At 37.1% G+C, this 15,585-nt stretch overlaps 1 protein-coding gene across 8 annotated transcripts in view; it reads left to right on the top strand.

The window, feature by feature from the left end:
- The window catches only part of Plekhh2 (pleckstrin homology, MyTH4 and FERM domain containing H2), a 103,273-nt gene that overhangs the window by 51,407 nt on the left and 36,281 nt on the right, over positions 1-15,585 (top strand). For all 8 annotated transcript variants that reach the window (XR_007211911.1, XM_048353032.1, XM_048353029.1 and 5 more), the window contains 7 exons: positions 1,995-2,131; positions 2,418-2,528; positions 2,694-2,780; positions 5,016-5,174; positions 10,691-10,771; positions 13,380-13,559; positions 14,211-14,319. Coding sequence is in view for 7 of the 8 variants with exons in the window: in XM_048353032.1 (XP_048208989.1) it covers positions 1,995-2,131; positions 2,418-2,528; positions 2,694-2,780; positions 5,016-5,174; positions 10,691-10,771; positions 13,380-13,559; positions 14,211-14,319 (864 nt within the window). In the remaining variant the exon portion in view is untranslated. The remainder of the gene's footprint in view (positions 1-1,994; positions 2,132-2,417; positions 2,529-2,693; positions 2,781-5,015; positions 5,175-10,690; positions 10,772-13,379; positions 13,560-14,210; positions 14,320-15,585) is intronic.

Here is a 15,585-nt window from a genome sequence, read left to right as displayed (position 1 = left end):
ACTAAAAAAAAGAAGCAAAGTACCTGCTTCAAACCATAGTGCTTCAAATAATTACCCGTGGCCTAAAATGTTATTCTTGTCCTAATTTTCTATTTCATTTTCTATGAGCCACATAGTCTCATTTCTATTATTATTATATGATTAATTGTCTTATTATCTGCAGATGAGAGAGATCACTTTTCTGTGGCAATAAAGGGAGATCATGAACTTGGGGGTAGGGGTATGGCTCAGTAGCCAAGCATTCATCCTGTGCCCCATGCTGGCATCAAGGTCAGCTAGCTGGAATCTCTTAGAGAAAGGTAGTCCTCTGCTGCTGAGCTGTGTGGGAGCCATTGTTGGCTGCAGGGAACTTTATATCTTGAGGACTCCGAAGATTCCAGTTTGCTCCACAGCGCCCTCCTCAGTTTATGTCCCCAGGAGTAAACAAGCATCTAAGCCATTGCATGGCCCCAAATGTATCAGAGGGTGGTGATGGTAGGAGGAACAGAGTACTAAGTTCTGCACTGGCTGGAGAAGAACCAAGGGATATATTTGTTTTGCCTGCTGCTTCAATACTTAACAACCCTGTCTAGTAGTTTATGTCACTTTGTGGGGGAAGAGGCTGTGGGAGTTTCATGGTTCAGAGGGTCTGGACTTGACTCTTCAGTCCTGACTGTCAGCAAACACAATCCAGGCTACAGTTCCCAGGAGTAGGTCTCAGTACGTTCAGACCCAGTATTCTGTGTTCTATTCTTCAGAGCACTTCCTGCCTGTTTTTCATCTCCTTCTCCTTACCCCACCCCCAAATCTATGTTCCCTAAGGACTGATATATTTCTGTTTTGTTGTCTTCTCTATCAGTAGCACCTCAGACAATACTGACACACTGATCCTGGGGATGGTAGCCTGAGATTTTCCCTGCCACATTGCCCTTCATTAACTATTTGACGGTGGACAAATCCTGTCATCTCAAACTTAGAGAATGGGGCATTAGCTTGGGTGATAACAGAGCTTTCTAATTTCTGTTATCCTTTGAAAAATAAAGATATTATCACAACTATTCTCTGAGGCTAATAAGTTAAAGAGTAGCATTGCAAGAGTAATGTTATCCTAATATGGATTAGATGTTAGAAAACTTTTTATTAAATTTCTGGATACTATGATGAATAATGATGTACGTCTTTGTTTCACTTATTCCAAAATCTGCAATTGTGATTTTTGAAAATGTAGCTTACAAGTCATGAGTAATTAAAACAACTGAAATATTGTGAAAGTTCCAATGAATTTTATTTTAAGCTGCTGGAAGGTCTTTAAGCTGCTGTTCATGCCTTTAAGTCTTATTGCTTCTCTTTTATGATACTTTTTAAAAAATATGACAACTAGTAGCTTATTCAATTGAAACCGTACATATTTGGAGGGGTACTAGGAATTGAACCCAGAGCCTCAGGCTTGCTAAGCAAACACTCTACCACTTGAGTTATATATACCCCAGCTCTTTTGTTTTTGAGATAGAGTCTTGCTAGCTTTGTCTGTGATGGCCTCAAACTGAAGATCTCCTACCTCCAACTCCCAAGTCGTTGGGATTATAGACATAAGACACCATGCCAGACACACATTGTTTTGTTTAGTGTAGAGTTACTTTAAAAGTGATTATAGAACTTAAGTGGTTTATAATATGATTATGAAAGTCTTGGTAAATTAGAGTTTTGCCTATATATCAATATTTAAATACAGTATTTTCATTTTAAATAAAAGATGCATGTAGACTATTACATATGCTTTATATGCATAAACCTAGCTGTTGTTGTAATCAAACCATAATATTATTTATGTTTCTTTGACTTCCTTGGAGATTAGCATGACATTTCTAACTCTTTAGTTCTGTTTTCTTCTTTAAAAGTTCTTCATGACCAAAAAATGAAAAATCTAGTCTATGGTGGTATTCTGTAGGAGAACTTACAGATGTCATTTGGAGAGCCCTTATTAATATTGACTTGATTTATTTCTGTTCCTCTAGGGGTGTCTGTCTGTTCTGTGGCTTCTGAAAGTGATTATGCTATTCCTCCTGATGCTTATGCCACAGACACAGAATGCTTACAGCCAGAGCAGAAGCTTCCTAAGACCTGCTCATCTTCCAGTGACAGTGGGAAAAACGTAAATACTAGATGTTTACTTATATTGCTTTTATGTGTACTTCAACACCTGGCCACAGATCTAGTACCAGAGTTTTACTGGTTAATGGGAGATAAGGCTCTCAGATTTATTTGCCCAGGCTGACTTTGAACCTTGGGCCTCAGACCTCAGCCTCCTGAGTTTCTAGGATTATAGGCATGAGAATAGCACCCAACTTAATATCTGTCATCTTTTAAATTAATTAATGAATTAGAGTATCCCAAAGGAAACTTACAGTATTGTTTTATAGTATTTCCTTTTTAATTAGGAGGTACTGGAAAAATCTGGTTATCTACTAAAAATGAGTGGTAAAGTCAAGACCTGGAAGCGGAGGTGGTTTGTTCTTAAAGGTGGTGAATTACTTTACTACAAATCTCCAGTGAGTACAAAGTTCTTGCTATTTAAACTTGAATTCCTCCAAATATAAATAAAACTCCTTACTGATTTTGTTTCTTATAATGCAAAATTAATTACATAAAAACATTTGTTATTACTATTACATTAAATCTCTTTACATTTTTTTTATTTTCTTCTTTTCATGCAGAGCGATGTAATTAGGAAACCTCAGGGCCATATTGAACTTAGTGCATCCTGCAATATTTTAAGAGGAGATAATAAACAAACTGTGCAGGTACTTACTTTTTAAATTATTACTGTTATTATTCTTTTATTATCATTAAAAAAATCTCATGCCAGGCATCAGTGCCTCACGACTATAATCCTAGCTATTCAAGATGCTGAAATTTGAGGATTGCAATTTGAAACCAGCCTGGGCCGGAAAGTTGGTGAGGATCTTATCTCCAAGTAACCACCCAAAATTCAGAAGTGGAGCTGTGGCTCAAGTGGTAGAGTGCTTAAGCAAAAATGCTCAGGGACAGTGCCCAAATCCTGAGTTCAAGCACCAGGACTGGCACCAAACAAACAAAAAATTCATTTTTTTTCCAATTATCCAAGCTAGTGGAAGGAGATTGAATGACTCCATATTTCTTTCTTCAGTTTGTATTGAATCTTATCCCCAAATGAAATATTCCAAGACTATTTAGTTAAAACTATAACATAAGGTAAGTTTATGCTGGGTAATTCCATTAACGTTCATTACCTTTTCTAAAACCCTTATACTTTTCTTTCCTCACATATAATCTGAGCTCTGAAAATGACAAGCCATTTTAGAGGATTATCTAATAAATAAATTCCCAGTAAGATGTCCGCAATATATAACTAAATTCAAGAGTATTTGAATTTTAATACAGAATACAATGTATGACAGTTCTCTGTGTGTGTGTGTCTGTGCACGCACGCACACGCATGCATGTATACATGAGTGCAGGTGTGAGTGTGCCACTACTGGGGCTTGAACTCAGAGCCTTCCACTATCATTTGACTTTTTCACTTAACACAATTGAGCAACATACCACTTTGGACTTTTTTTTTTCCTGGCTAACTGGCGATAAGAATGTCATAGACTTTTCTACCTAGCCTGGCTTCAAACCTCAATCCTCATTATCTCATCTCTCCTGAGTAGCTAGGATTACAGGTGTACCAAGCTAAATGACAGTTCTTCTATGAACTTCAGGTGTTTTTACAAAACTATGTGGAAGAGCTATTGGTGAGCAGAGGGGTTGTCTGACAAGTCACAGCAGAGAAGTAGCAGCTGCCTATTTTACCCACTCTTCATAAGGCTAGTCTTGCCAGAAACCTGTTAAATTTAAAACAAGCTCCTGAGAGATATTCTGATATGTTTCATGAAAATTCACTTTATTTCTGAAATGTTTTAATAACCATCATTTTCTTATCATCTTGCTTCTTTGGAGGGTGGAAGACAACATTTGCCAGAAAGGTACATGATCAATGTTTTTAGTAGACTAAGAACTCAAAGATTTTAAAGGGGGAATCAGGAAGCTTTGTCTTAGAGCATGGCTCTTAAGAATTATTTGTATGCTTCTGATATATTTGGAAAATGTGCTATGTGGTTAATTTGAGATTGGAAAATAATAATTCACAGTATCTAATCACATGCTAGTTTCAAGGATTTTTCTTTTTTTATTAATTAAATTTTGTTGACAAGGTGTTGTGCAAAAGGGGTACAGTTACATAATAGGGCAGTGAGTACATTTCTTGTGATATCTTACACCTTCGTTTTTCTTTCCCTTCCCTAGATCAGGTAGGCATATATACAATACCCAGTGTACCAAAATCATATACAGTAGCCACGTGGTGTACACCAAAGGAAATTCACCTAGAACTTTAAATATAACGTCAACAATAGAGTTTACTTATCCTTGTCTTATATTCATAGCTGTTGAGCTATTGTGATCCACTGAGAGGTCTATTTTAGACCTTTTTATGTTTAGTAGTTGTTCGGTTTTAGATACATAATGTAAGGTCGCTGACCCACACCTATGGAAATACCATTTGACAAGAAGTTTTTTGTTTTGTAGACCTGGTCTCTACTGTTCCCCCCCCCCCAACAGTCATATATCAAGGAGACCATGTCCCAGGATTTTTCTTCTTGTGTGCAAGGTCTTCTCATTTTGTTTATACTTCATTTCCTCATTTCTATAAAGAAACTGCTCTTCATTTGCTAAAATTGTAGTATTTCAATTTGTATCCTCCAGTCATTCTACTCTTCAACTCAACAACTATTTGATAGTACATTGAAGGAGCAAAAGGAAAATGTGATGGGTCAAGTTGTAAAATCACTACCCCAAAATTTATATTATGACAAACCTGAAAAGTAAACTGAAACAAAAATAATTACAATTCTCAGAAAGTTGCTAAAGTATTATAAATTATTAGGAACACAGAAATACTAATAATCCTACTTGTTCACAAATGCCTTTCTTCTTGCTATCTTATTACATTCTAGCTGACCACTGAAAAACACACATACTATCTGACTGCTGATTCTCCCAATATATTGGATGAATGGATTAAAGTGTTACAGAATGTTCTTCGAGTACAAGCCGCTAACCCACTTTGCCTGCAGCCTGAGGGCAAACCAACAGTGAAGGGATTGCTTACTAAGGTAGGAGCTTGTGTGTATAGCAGCTGCATCATTGGTAACTCTATCATGTTGTCCCACAGATCCAAAAAAGTGGGTGTCAGGAAATACATGTATTGCTTATCTTGTTTTAGGATAGGAAGGGATATTCAAATAGGATACCTAAGATAAAATCCATAAAGATGAAAAATTGGAAAAGGTGTTTGAAGTGTGAAAAACAGTTAATATCCATGATATGTAATAGAGTGTTAGACCAGATGACATAGTAGGAAAGAAGTAGGTAGAAATAAGAAGAAACACAGAAGATCAGTAAGTGTAAGGGAAAAGATTTTGCTATCACTAATATTTTTTTCTAATTTACTTTATTGTTGTTTTCGAGGTGATATACAGCAGGGTTGCATTTACATACATCAGGTAATAAGTACATTTCCTTTCGCATAGTGTCATCTGTTCACTTTTGCATAAATCACTTTCACCAATGTCCTGTGCAGCCAGTGCTCTCCACTGCTGCACGTTTTTACCCTTTTTCCTCTGGTCCTGTGTCCTCCCCAACCCTCCCACAGATGTGCACATGGATACACCATAGATAAAGTAAAGAATACAGGCCATCAAAAAAAAGAAAAAACAATTTTAAGTCCTTTGTTTCCATGTCTTTAGATTCATTTTAGTATGTATATTTTATATACATATGAAGAGGTGCTTGGGTATTGCACCTTTGTGATTCTCTCCTAAGATTATCCTCTTTTGGTCTCACTGTACGTGAATATCAAGAATTCTACATAATTTGTCTGTCATATCTCAGTGCATTTTAGATCTGACTTCTACAACAACCATCGTTTGACTCTGATCTTGGCTTACTTCACTTAATGTGATTTGTTTTAGTTCTATCCATTTCTCTGCAAATGACATTATTTTATTCTTTCTAATGGCTGTGTAAAATTCCATTGTATATCGGTACCACTTTTTTGGATCCACTCATCTATTGTGGAGCATCTGGGTTGTTTCCATATCTTGGCTATTGTGAATAGTATCACGAATAATTTTTAAAGTAGAAATTGAAGTAATGAAGATATTTTTATGTGGTAAAAGTAAAAACATTTTTTAAATGTTGAAACCCAGTATTGACAAACATTAAGACATATCTGCTGGTCAGAATAATGCTTTGGAAAACAATTTGGCAAGGTCCTTAAATGGAATGAACATCAAATAATTAAGATATATAATTTGATTTGGCAATCTCAGTTTAAGAAATGAATCCTTAGGAAGTAGCTTACTTTGCAAAAGATTTAAGACTTAATAATGATATTTACTTTTTATTTGTCTTTAAAAATGAACCATAATCAACATATATTGAAATATGCAGATTTAAAGTGTAGAGCTTAATAAATTTTGGAAAATATTCACTGCCACTATACTAAGGTATAGAACATTCCTATTCCTGGAAAGACCATGGTTTATAATAAAGAAAAATTGTCATATCCATACCCTACCTGACAACTTATGTATAGGATAGGGAATAGCTTAAATATGTTTCTATAACCATATAATGCTATATTTTGCCTTCTGAATGTTAGAAGAGAATATTTAATGCTATTTGTTATGCTGCATTGTTAGTTAATAAGTACAGTGCAGCAGCACATTATTATTCCTGTTTGTCATATGTATTCATAGAAAAGTGTCTGAATGGAATATATGCCATGGTAGATTCATTATTTCTATGTAAATTTATTGTATTTTTGCTTCATTTTTCCTGATACTTTAGAATGAAAATTAATACAGTTGATATTAGTATTATTTTGTAAGCATTTATTGAACACAAGCACCTTTTCCTTTTTTTGTTCAAGACTAAGCCTAGAACTCAGTATCTGACACTTTTGCTCATTAGCTGGCGCTCTGCCAACCCCTTCTTTTCCTTTTATAAAAGATTATTACTTCCAAATTATCTCAGCTATTAGGACTGTCAGTTTCAGGAATGTAATTTAATCCTGGACCCTGAAGCAAGACACTCAAAAACTACAATGAAATGAGAGGCAGTAGGGACTTAAAGCTACAAATGAGATCAAAGAATAGCACTGGTGTGAATAAGAGCGAGGCAGGTAGAAGGAGGAGTAAGCAGAATGTAAGGAGCTGGAGTAGAGCAGTTCCCAGAGGGAACAGAAAGAAAAGGTATGACCAAGAGGTCATGTGTGGCAGAAATGAAGGGACGCAAAGGTCACTAAAAAGGAAGAGAAAGAATGTAAAGAGAATGTGGCAAAGAGGACAGGCCAGGAGCTTGAGAGTCAGACAGCCTGGGCCCAAGTCCTAGCTCCACTTGCCATGTATGTGACCTTGAATAGATCATTTACAGATTTTCTGTGCCTTAGTGTCCTTAGTTGTGAAATGGAGATGATAGTGTCAACCTCACAGGGTAGTGAAAGCATTTAAGTGAGTTATACTTAATCAGGTAATTGTATTTGAACAGTCCCTGCCACATCCACTACCTGCTAGTGGAGTCAGCAAGACTGGTGTCCAGGATTTGTGATGGAGAATTCAGGGAAGGAAAGGACTTGGGAACTTGGGTTCCATGTGCAGTCAAAGGCTCCCTGGGGTAAGATAGACTGTTGGTCTTGAAAGTGTAAACAGTACTGGTATGAAGTATCTTCGTTATGGATGCAACGTAAATAAACATTCTTTCAGTAATTTAGTTTGTTAAAGTCTTGAGATTCTCTCTCTTTTTTTTTCATTTTCATTTCTTGGAGTTCATTTAAAAAATTATTACATATGATCAGATATACATAGGCATTATGTCTTTTTTGAGATTGTCTTTTAACCCTTCATCAGGATCAGAATGTCAGATCTTATTGTAATGTTTTCACATTAAATCAGAGAAATCCTACAGACTGAATTTGTAAAATACAGCTTTTTCAGTGAGTTCATGGCAAAGGTCTTCATTTATTTACAGTGCTCCAGAAGTAACCATTGTTCTGTTTTCAAAATAAATAATTTCAGAAGTACACAATCTTTTAGCCAGATGCATTGAATTCTAATTTTTAGGAGACTTCTTTCTGGAGTTGCTTAAACAAAGAAAAAAATAAAACAAAACCCTCTGCATAACTCTATTTAAAAGTGCCAGGATATTTGCCTATAAATATATGTTTCCAAATTTAATTAAGCTGAAACAACTCTTGCCAAGTGAAACAAGTTTTTTGTTTTGTTTTGTTTTCCTCAAGGAAGAAAATCCATCAAACTATTAGTGGTGGAGTTATTTGTTTAAACCATAGCTTAGAAAGCCCCAAGGCTGCTTGGGTTTGTGGGTTTAAAGGAAAACATGTGCTTTACTTCTTATGTATAGTTAAGAAGAAAACATTTGTTGTCTAAATGCTATTACCCTTTATTTACATTATTTTATTTGATCATCACAACAGCCCAGTGATGTGGCCAACCGTCCCATGTTATGTTAAAGACAGTGAGAAGTTAAGTCAGTTCCCAGATGTCCATCCAGTATGTGATGGAACTTGAACTTAAGCCTTGGTCCAGGCCTTTCCTACTGTGGTGACTTGCCTGCAGTAAAATCTTCGGTAGCAATCATTAGCATTCTTCAGTGAATGACTGTAAGAACAGTTCATTTAAATGTAGTCATTATAAGAGCGTTTGAGATCCTACACCTCTTCATTCCTTGCCCAAAACCTCTCCCCTCCCTCCTTCATCCTCAGACACTCAGAAGAGCATTCACTGTTCCTGAGATTTTCTAGATACTGTCTCCCAGATCCCAGACATACCTGCTTTTCCCTCAGATGATGTGCTGTTCTTCCTCTCCATTGGGACCACCATATTTTATGTATGTATGTATGTATGTATGTATGTATGTATGTATGTATGTATGTATGTTTGTATTTATTGTTGGTTGTGGGGCTTGAACTCAGGGCCTGTGTGAGTCCCTGAGCCTCTTTGTGCTCAAGGCTAGTGCTCTACCACTTAAGCCACAGCACCACTTCTGATTTTTTTCATTTCTTTATTGTCAAAATGATGTACAGAGGGGTTACAGTTTCATACCTAAGGCAGTGAGTACATTTCTCACCTAACTTGTTACCTCCTCCTCATTTTCCCCCATCTCCTGCCTCCCCATTTCCTTCTTCCCCCCATGAATTGTACAGTTGGTTTACACCATATAGTTTTGTAAGTATTGCTGTTGCATTGGTTTGTCTTTTTATCCTTTGTCTCTCAATTTTGGTATTCCCTTTTCTGATTTTTAAGTGGTTAATAGGAGGTAAGAGTCTCATGGGGACTTTTCTGCCTGGAATGGCTTCACACTGTGATCCTCAGATTTCAGTCTATTGAGTAGCTAAGATTACAGGCATGAGCCACCAGTACCTGGCAGGGACCACCACATTTTAAATGGTAACATCCTCTCTACTGCCCCCAAAGTTCCTCTTTTTTCCTGCTTTGTTCTCCTTCTTACCATTGCAGGCAAATGTGTCAACAACATTGGTTTTCCTGGCCAGTGTCTTGGTTTACAGGACTGTTGGACAGAACTAGTCTTATCCTACAGCAGAGGGTCTACCCTTGAGGCAGAAGTTGGCAAGGCTTTGTTGGAAGCACCACTCCCAGGGAAGTGGGATTACAAAGCGAACTCAACCGTGAACATCACATGCTAGGTGTCTAAGACTAGGTGTCTTAACCATTGGTAGGAATGGAGGTTTTTAAATGGTTCTCTCAGAAGGAGACTGTGGTAGGTACTGCCTGGTAAAGACCTCTGATACCTATATGAGGGCAGATTATTAGAGTAGATTGGTTAAAGAACTTGCAGTAAGGGTCTTTATATAGCCACCAAATGGAAATAAGCCCTATAATACTCAATTATGTTTTTGGAAAGTATCTCCTAGAAAAAGCACTATAAGGAAGTACCTTGTGTTCTTGACAAAGTTATATAGCTTCCTACTGACTTAATTATCTATCATCCTTATAAGGCTAAGCTCCTTTCCTTCCTCCCTTCTCTCTGTGGGTGCACTACCTCAGCCAGCTAGGAGGCAGTGCCTAGCCTGTAGCTATTTTCCCAGGACTTAGACACTTAAAGCATAATGTCTGACCTAAAAGAACTCTAGCTTTTATTCGTATTGTACTATTTTGTATGATTCCTTCCGGAGAAGGTATCAACTGTTTCAAATGAATGAAGCTTTTACATTTGGGAAATAACAAGAGTGCTTTAATCTCAGTTGTAACAATAGACTACTAACCAAGAGAGCCACTATGTTACTGGAAATCTGTGAAAACATAGCAGCTAAGGACTAGTCTCAATTATGGAATCGTCACCTTTTCTCAAAACCACCTTTGGATCTTAGTCCTAGGCATAGTACTTGACACATAAGAAACTCTGTTAAATGTTGAATAGTGAGCTCCAAGAGACATAGTATGTAAATACATTTCATATAGCATTTGGATAATCCACAAGGAATATTACTTATATCTGGATACCTAATAGAACCTCAAATGGAATGTATAAGTTATGCTGTAAGTTTACAGAGCTCTGGGATACATTGTGATTTATTGAAATATGATTTCAGGTAAAGCACGGCTACTCCAAAAGAGTCTGGTGTACACTTATTGGAAAGATATTATATTATTTTCGTAGTCAAGAAGACAAGGTATGTGTATATTTTTAATATGCTATCTGGAGGAATTTTTGCTTTAAAATTTTCCCTTTTACTCTTCTATTACTAGGTAAAACTGCGGAATATTTGATGAGGATGAAATGTAGTGTTAAATTTATTATTAAGGTAACCACATACCTATCATCTAGCAGGGTCTTGATTCTTAATTTTAGGCCAGGATGACAATAGAATTTCAGTTAGTAACTTTTAATTATGGCATTTAGAAACCTTAGTGCTCAGGCCCTGAGTCCTGTAGAAATGACATATTAGAAATGTAGAGGCTGGGAATATGGCCTAGTGGCAAGAGTGCTTGCCCCTTATACATGAGGCCCTGGGTTCATTTCCCCAGCACCACATATATAGAAAATGGCCAGAAGTGGCGCTGCGACTCAAGTGGCAGAGTGCTAGCCTTGAGCAAAAAGAAGCCAGGGACAGTGCTCAGGCCCTGAGTCCAAGCCCAGGACTGGCCAGAAAAAAAAAAAAAAATCTTTCAAAAAACAATAGGAGCCGATTATAATTACTGGGTGTTATTGAGAATACATGTAAGTCAGTATTCACACACACACGTACATGCATATATAAAACACTCGGTATGTAGACATTTCTAAAACAATTTTGGAATCTAGATTGGTATCTTTTTTTAAAAAAACTTTCCGGTTTTCGAAGATGAACAAAATGAATAAAGATCTTTACAAGAAACATTGCTTTGAACATAAAATCTTTAGAGTGATACATTTTCCCTTTCTGTCCTTCCTTCCTTCCTTCCTTCCTTCCTTCCTTCCTTCCTTCCTTCCTTCCTCTCCTCCTCTTCCTCCTCCTCCTCCTCCTCCTCCTCCTCCTCCTCCTCCTCCTCCTCCTCCTCCTCTTCCTTTATCTCTCTCTCTCTCTTTCTCTCTCTCTCCCTCCCTCCCCCCCTCCCTCCCTTACTCCCTCCCTTCTTTCCCTTTATTTTTTTTTTGACAGTACTTGGATTTGAACTGTACAAAGAGCAGTAAATTGGAAAAACATAGTAAGGCAAACAGACTAGAATAGCTAAGGGAAGAAGAGACTAGCAAGGCAAGAGGTAGTTTAACAAGGAATGTTTATATAAGCTTTCTTTGGCCTCAAGTTCCTGACCTTGATGATAAGAATGTTGTTTTCCTTCTGTTATAGGGAAGATAACTTCCATGTGGGAATTTATTTCTTGCTTTGGGGAAGAAAAAAGTAGAGGATCAGAATGCCCTTCTTTTATTTTTTAAAGCATTTAGTTCAAAATAATCCTTTTAGGTGTCTTTTAAGCATGCCTCCCCCGGCTTTTACTATGAGATGGGAAGCCATTGGAAGGCTTTGAGCAGAGCAGGGAAATGATTTTAACAAGTCTAATCCCACAGTTTCCATTAGGAATAGACTGAAGGGGACAAGGAAGAGACTAGGTAAGAGGCTATGATAGTCATCCAGGTGAGAGATGATTGTGACTTAGTGGTGGCCATGGATTTGAAAGAACTGACCAGACTCTGCATGTAATCTGAAGTCTGATATCAGTACTTACTGGCTACAAGGTAGTAATGAGTGAAAGCTAAGGGTCAGGGATAACAACATTTTTGCCCTACACCTTTGAAAAAACTCAAGTTATTGACAGCTTTGATAAGAGCAGGTTGTCACGGTAGACATGTAAGCTTGAGGTGCTGTCAGATACCTACATACAGACCATGATCCTGGAGTTTGGCATTTGGGAGTAGCTAGTATATGTGGAGATTGAAGCCATTGATTTGGTTGAGATCACTCAGAGTGTGGGTGAAGAGAGTCCATGCACTGACTACTGGAACTCAGTATGAAATCTGTCATGGTAAATGTCTTTGTGGTTGGAATGGACTTTTTCAAAGAGCTGAAATTGCAAATCTGACAATATATTTTACGGATTCTAAATCTGAAGCATACTGTGTATTTTCCTGAAATAAATATACTTAATTAAAGCAAAAGTTTTAAAACATATACATAATACCTAGCATGGCAGATATATTTGTTTTGGTCAGTGAAAGGGTAAAACTTAATGTAAATCAGTTCATGAAGGTTTTCCACCCTTAAGTTAAGATGGGAGAAACCCATCATATTCTAATGCCTTGTTTTAGAATGTATTTGGTATTTTAATACCCTTAAAATACTACTTATTACCTGGGGCCTGGGTCATAGTGTTTGCACCAGCCATCTGCTCTTATTGCTTTACTGACAATATTGAGACCATGTCTTTACTTTTCCTTTTGATCACTAGCTTAATAAAATGATTGATTAATTCTGTGAGAAAAATAACAAGACAACTGGATGTTTTAACTGAATTATTATTAGTTACTTGTCTAACAAAAGGGTCATTTCAGTCCATAATATGAATAATCTGAACCACTGGTGTCTTACTTTATCCCTAAAAAATTAAAGGTCTAGGATTTATATTATTCTTTTATATTACAATCAGGTCTTTTACTGTTGTTAGTACATTTGTAACTAATAGATGATCTAAGGCAGATAACTTCTAGACATTCAAATTTTTTAATGTTAAGGAGCATGAAACCTTTTCAGTAGGAAAACACTTATAAAGTACCTCCCTTACAATTACTCATCCATACTTTAGTTTCCTTTAGGTCAGATCAAGCTCTGGGAGGCAAAAGTTGAAGAAGTGGACAGGTCCTGTGATTCAGATGAAGACTATGAAGCCAGTGGACGTAGTTTGCTATCCACTCATTACACCATCGTCATCCACCCCAAAGACCTAGGTCCTACTTACCTCCTAATTGGCTCCAAACATGAAAAGGTATTTAAAGACTCTCCGGTTGATTCTAAATGAGGCAGGCTAATATGATTCAGATATGGTAATAATTGTACCATTATTTTTATAGAAACAAGAATTTTGCTAAAGACTGTTAGCAGTTTAATTCTGTACCTACCTAGAAATGAGGCTCATTTAAATGTGGTGATTACAAAAAGAGAGCATAGGCCCTCATCAAATATTCTTTTTTAAAATATATCCATTTTCAAACAGTATTACAAATCTTTTTTAATTTTTATTTAATCTTTAAGTAAGGTTAATGGGTTTTGATTCAACTCATGCTTGATAAAATCGTTTTTGAGTTATTATTTAAAAATTAAAGAATGTTGTTTCTTTTCTGTCTCAAAGTTTTCTTTTACTGAGTTCAAGCTGAAATCCCTTGGCTCAAATATTATACACATGCTCAGGACCAGAGCTGCCATTTTGAACCTCTCTGCTCCTTCTTCTGTGTGTGAATCAGGAAATGCCTCTCTTTTCCTTTTTTTTTAAATTCCTCCCTACTTTATCCTACTTTGCTAAATAAATTCTTACTAAACTTTAAAAAATTTCCTTTTCTGTTTTTTTTTGTAAGTTGTTCTCAAGTAATCAAAAAATGTATCTTGTTAACACTTTTATCAATATGTTCTGATTTTTAAGGACACTTGGCTTTATCATCTGACTGTTGCAGCTGGAAGTAACAATGTAAATGTTGGATCTGAATTTGAACAACTCGTTTGCAAATTGTTAAACATAGAAGGGGAACCTTGTAAGTTCACAAGCATCGCTGGCCTTACAGTTTATGCAGTAGGCCCTGACCCCATTATGCTGTAAGGGAGTTTTCACTGTGGATTCCTGTTTCTTTGCAATGTGCCTGCTTTTCATGGGCTTTGCTTGCAATTGGTCAAGGTTCTCAGAGGGGTTCTTAGGCTCAAAGAGCACCATCTTTCCTGAATGAATATGTTCTGTTCTGTCACACTCCTCCACGCCTGCTCATATTGTTCCCTGTGCTGGGAATGCCCCCTACCCTGGCAGTCCTTATCAATATGATGAAATCCTGCCTAGTCTTAGGAGGTCCCTCAGCCAGCCCCCTCCAGTTCAGCAGCTGGCTCTACAAAAGGAATTTAATCAGTGTCCAAATTAGATCCCAATGTTCTTGTCCTTTTAGCCCTTTTTTTTTGGTCAGTTGTGGGGCTTGAACTCTGGGCCCTGGATGCTGTCTCTGATCTCTTCATGTCAAGGCTAGTGCTCTACCAGTTGAGCCGCAGTGCAACTTCCAGTTTTCTGGAGGTTATTTGGAGATAAGGAGTCTCCTACCCAAGCTGGCTTTGAACTACCATTCTCAGATCTCAGCCTTCTGAGTAGCTAGGATTACAGGCATGAGCCACCAGTGCCCAGCCTTTTAACTCTTTTACAGTAGCTATACATTTGAAATTAATCTTTTCTTTTTTTCCTCCCTTCTTTCTTTGGCAGTATGGAATTTGAACTCAGGACTTCATCCTTGTTAGGAAGGTTCGCTACCATTCAAGCCATGCCTTCAGCCCTTTTTGCTCTGGTTATTTTTGAGATAGGGATTTATATTCACCTAGGCCCAGACTGGACTGGGAAGTCCACTCCCATTTATACTTCCTGCTATAATTGAAATGATAGGTGCATGCCACCATACCTAGCCTTTTCTCTTGCATTGGTGTCTTGTTGACAATATCTTATTGAAACTGGCCTCAAACCACAGTCCTTTCAATCTCTACTTCCCATCAAGTAGGATTACAGGCATGAGCTATCGCCATCTGGATAAAATTATTTTGTGGGTAACATTTTCCATTAACAGTCTAGATTTTATCCTATGTTTTACATACTTACAGAAACCACATCTTACCCGCAGTGTCCAGTATGGGATTTGTTTAATGGTATTGGGGTTGGAACCCAGGGCTTCACACATATTGTGCAATTACTCTACCACTGAGCTATACCCCCAATCTATAAAAGTTGGTTTTAGGAATGACTTGGCACTCTTCTTTATCTTCATATTTCTTCC

This window comes from Perognathus longimembris, chromosome 8, assembly GCF_023159225.1.
Source record: "Perognathus longimembris pacificus isolate PPM17 chromosome 8, ASM2315922v1, whole genome shotgun sequence".
Lineage (NCBI taxonomy): Eukaryota > Metazoa > Chordata > Mammalia > Rodentia > Heteromyidae > Perognathus > Perognathus longimembris.
The sequence above is the reverse complement of the archived record's forward strand: the minus strand, read 5'-3'. Positions and strand labels throughout refer to the sequence as shown.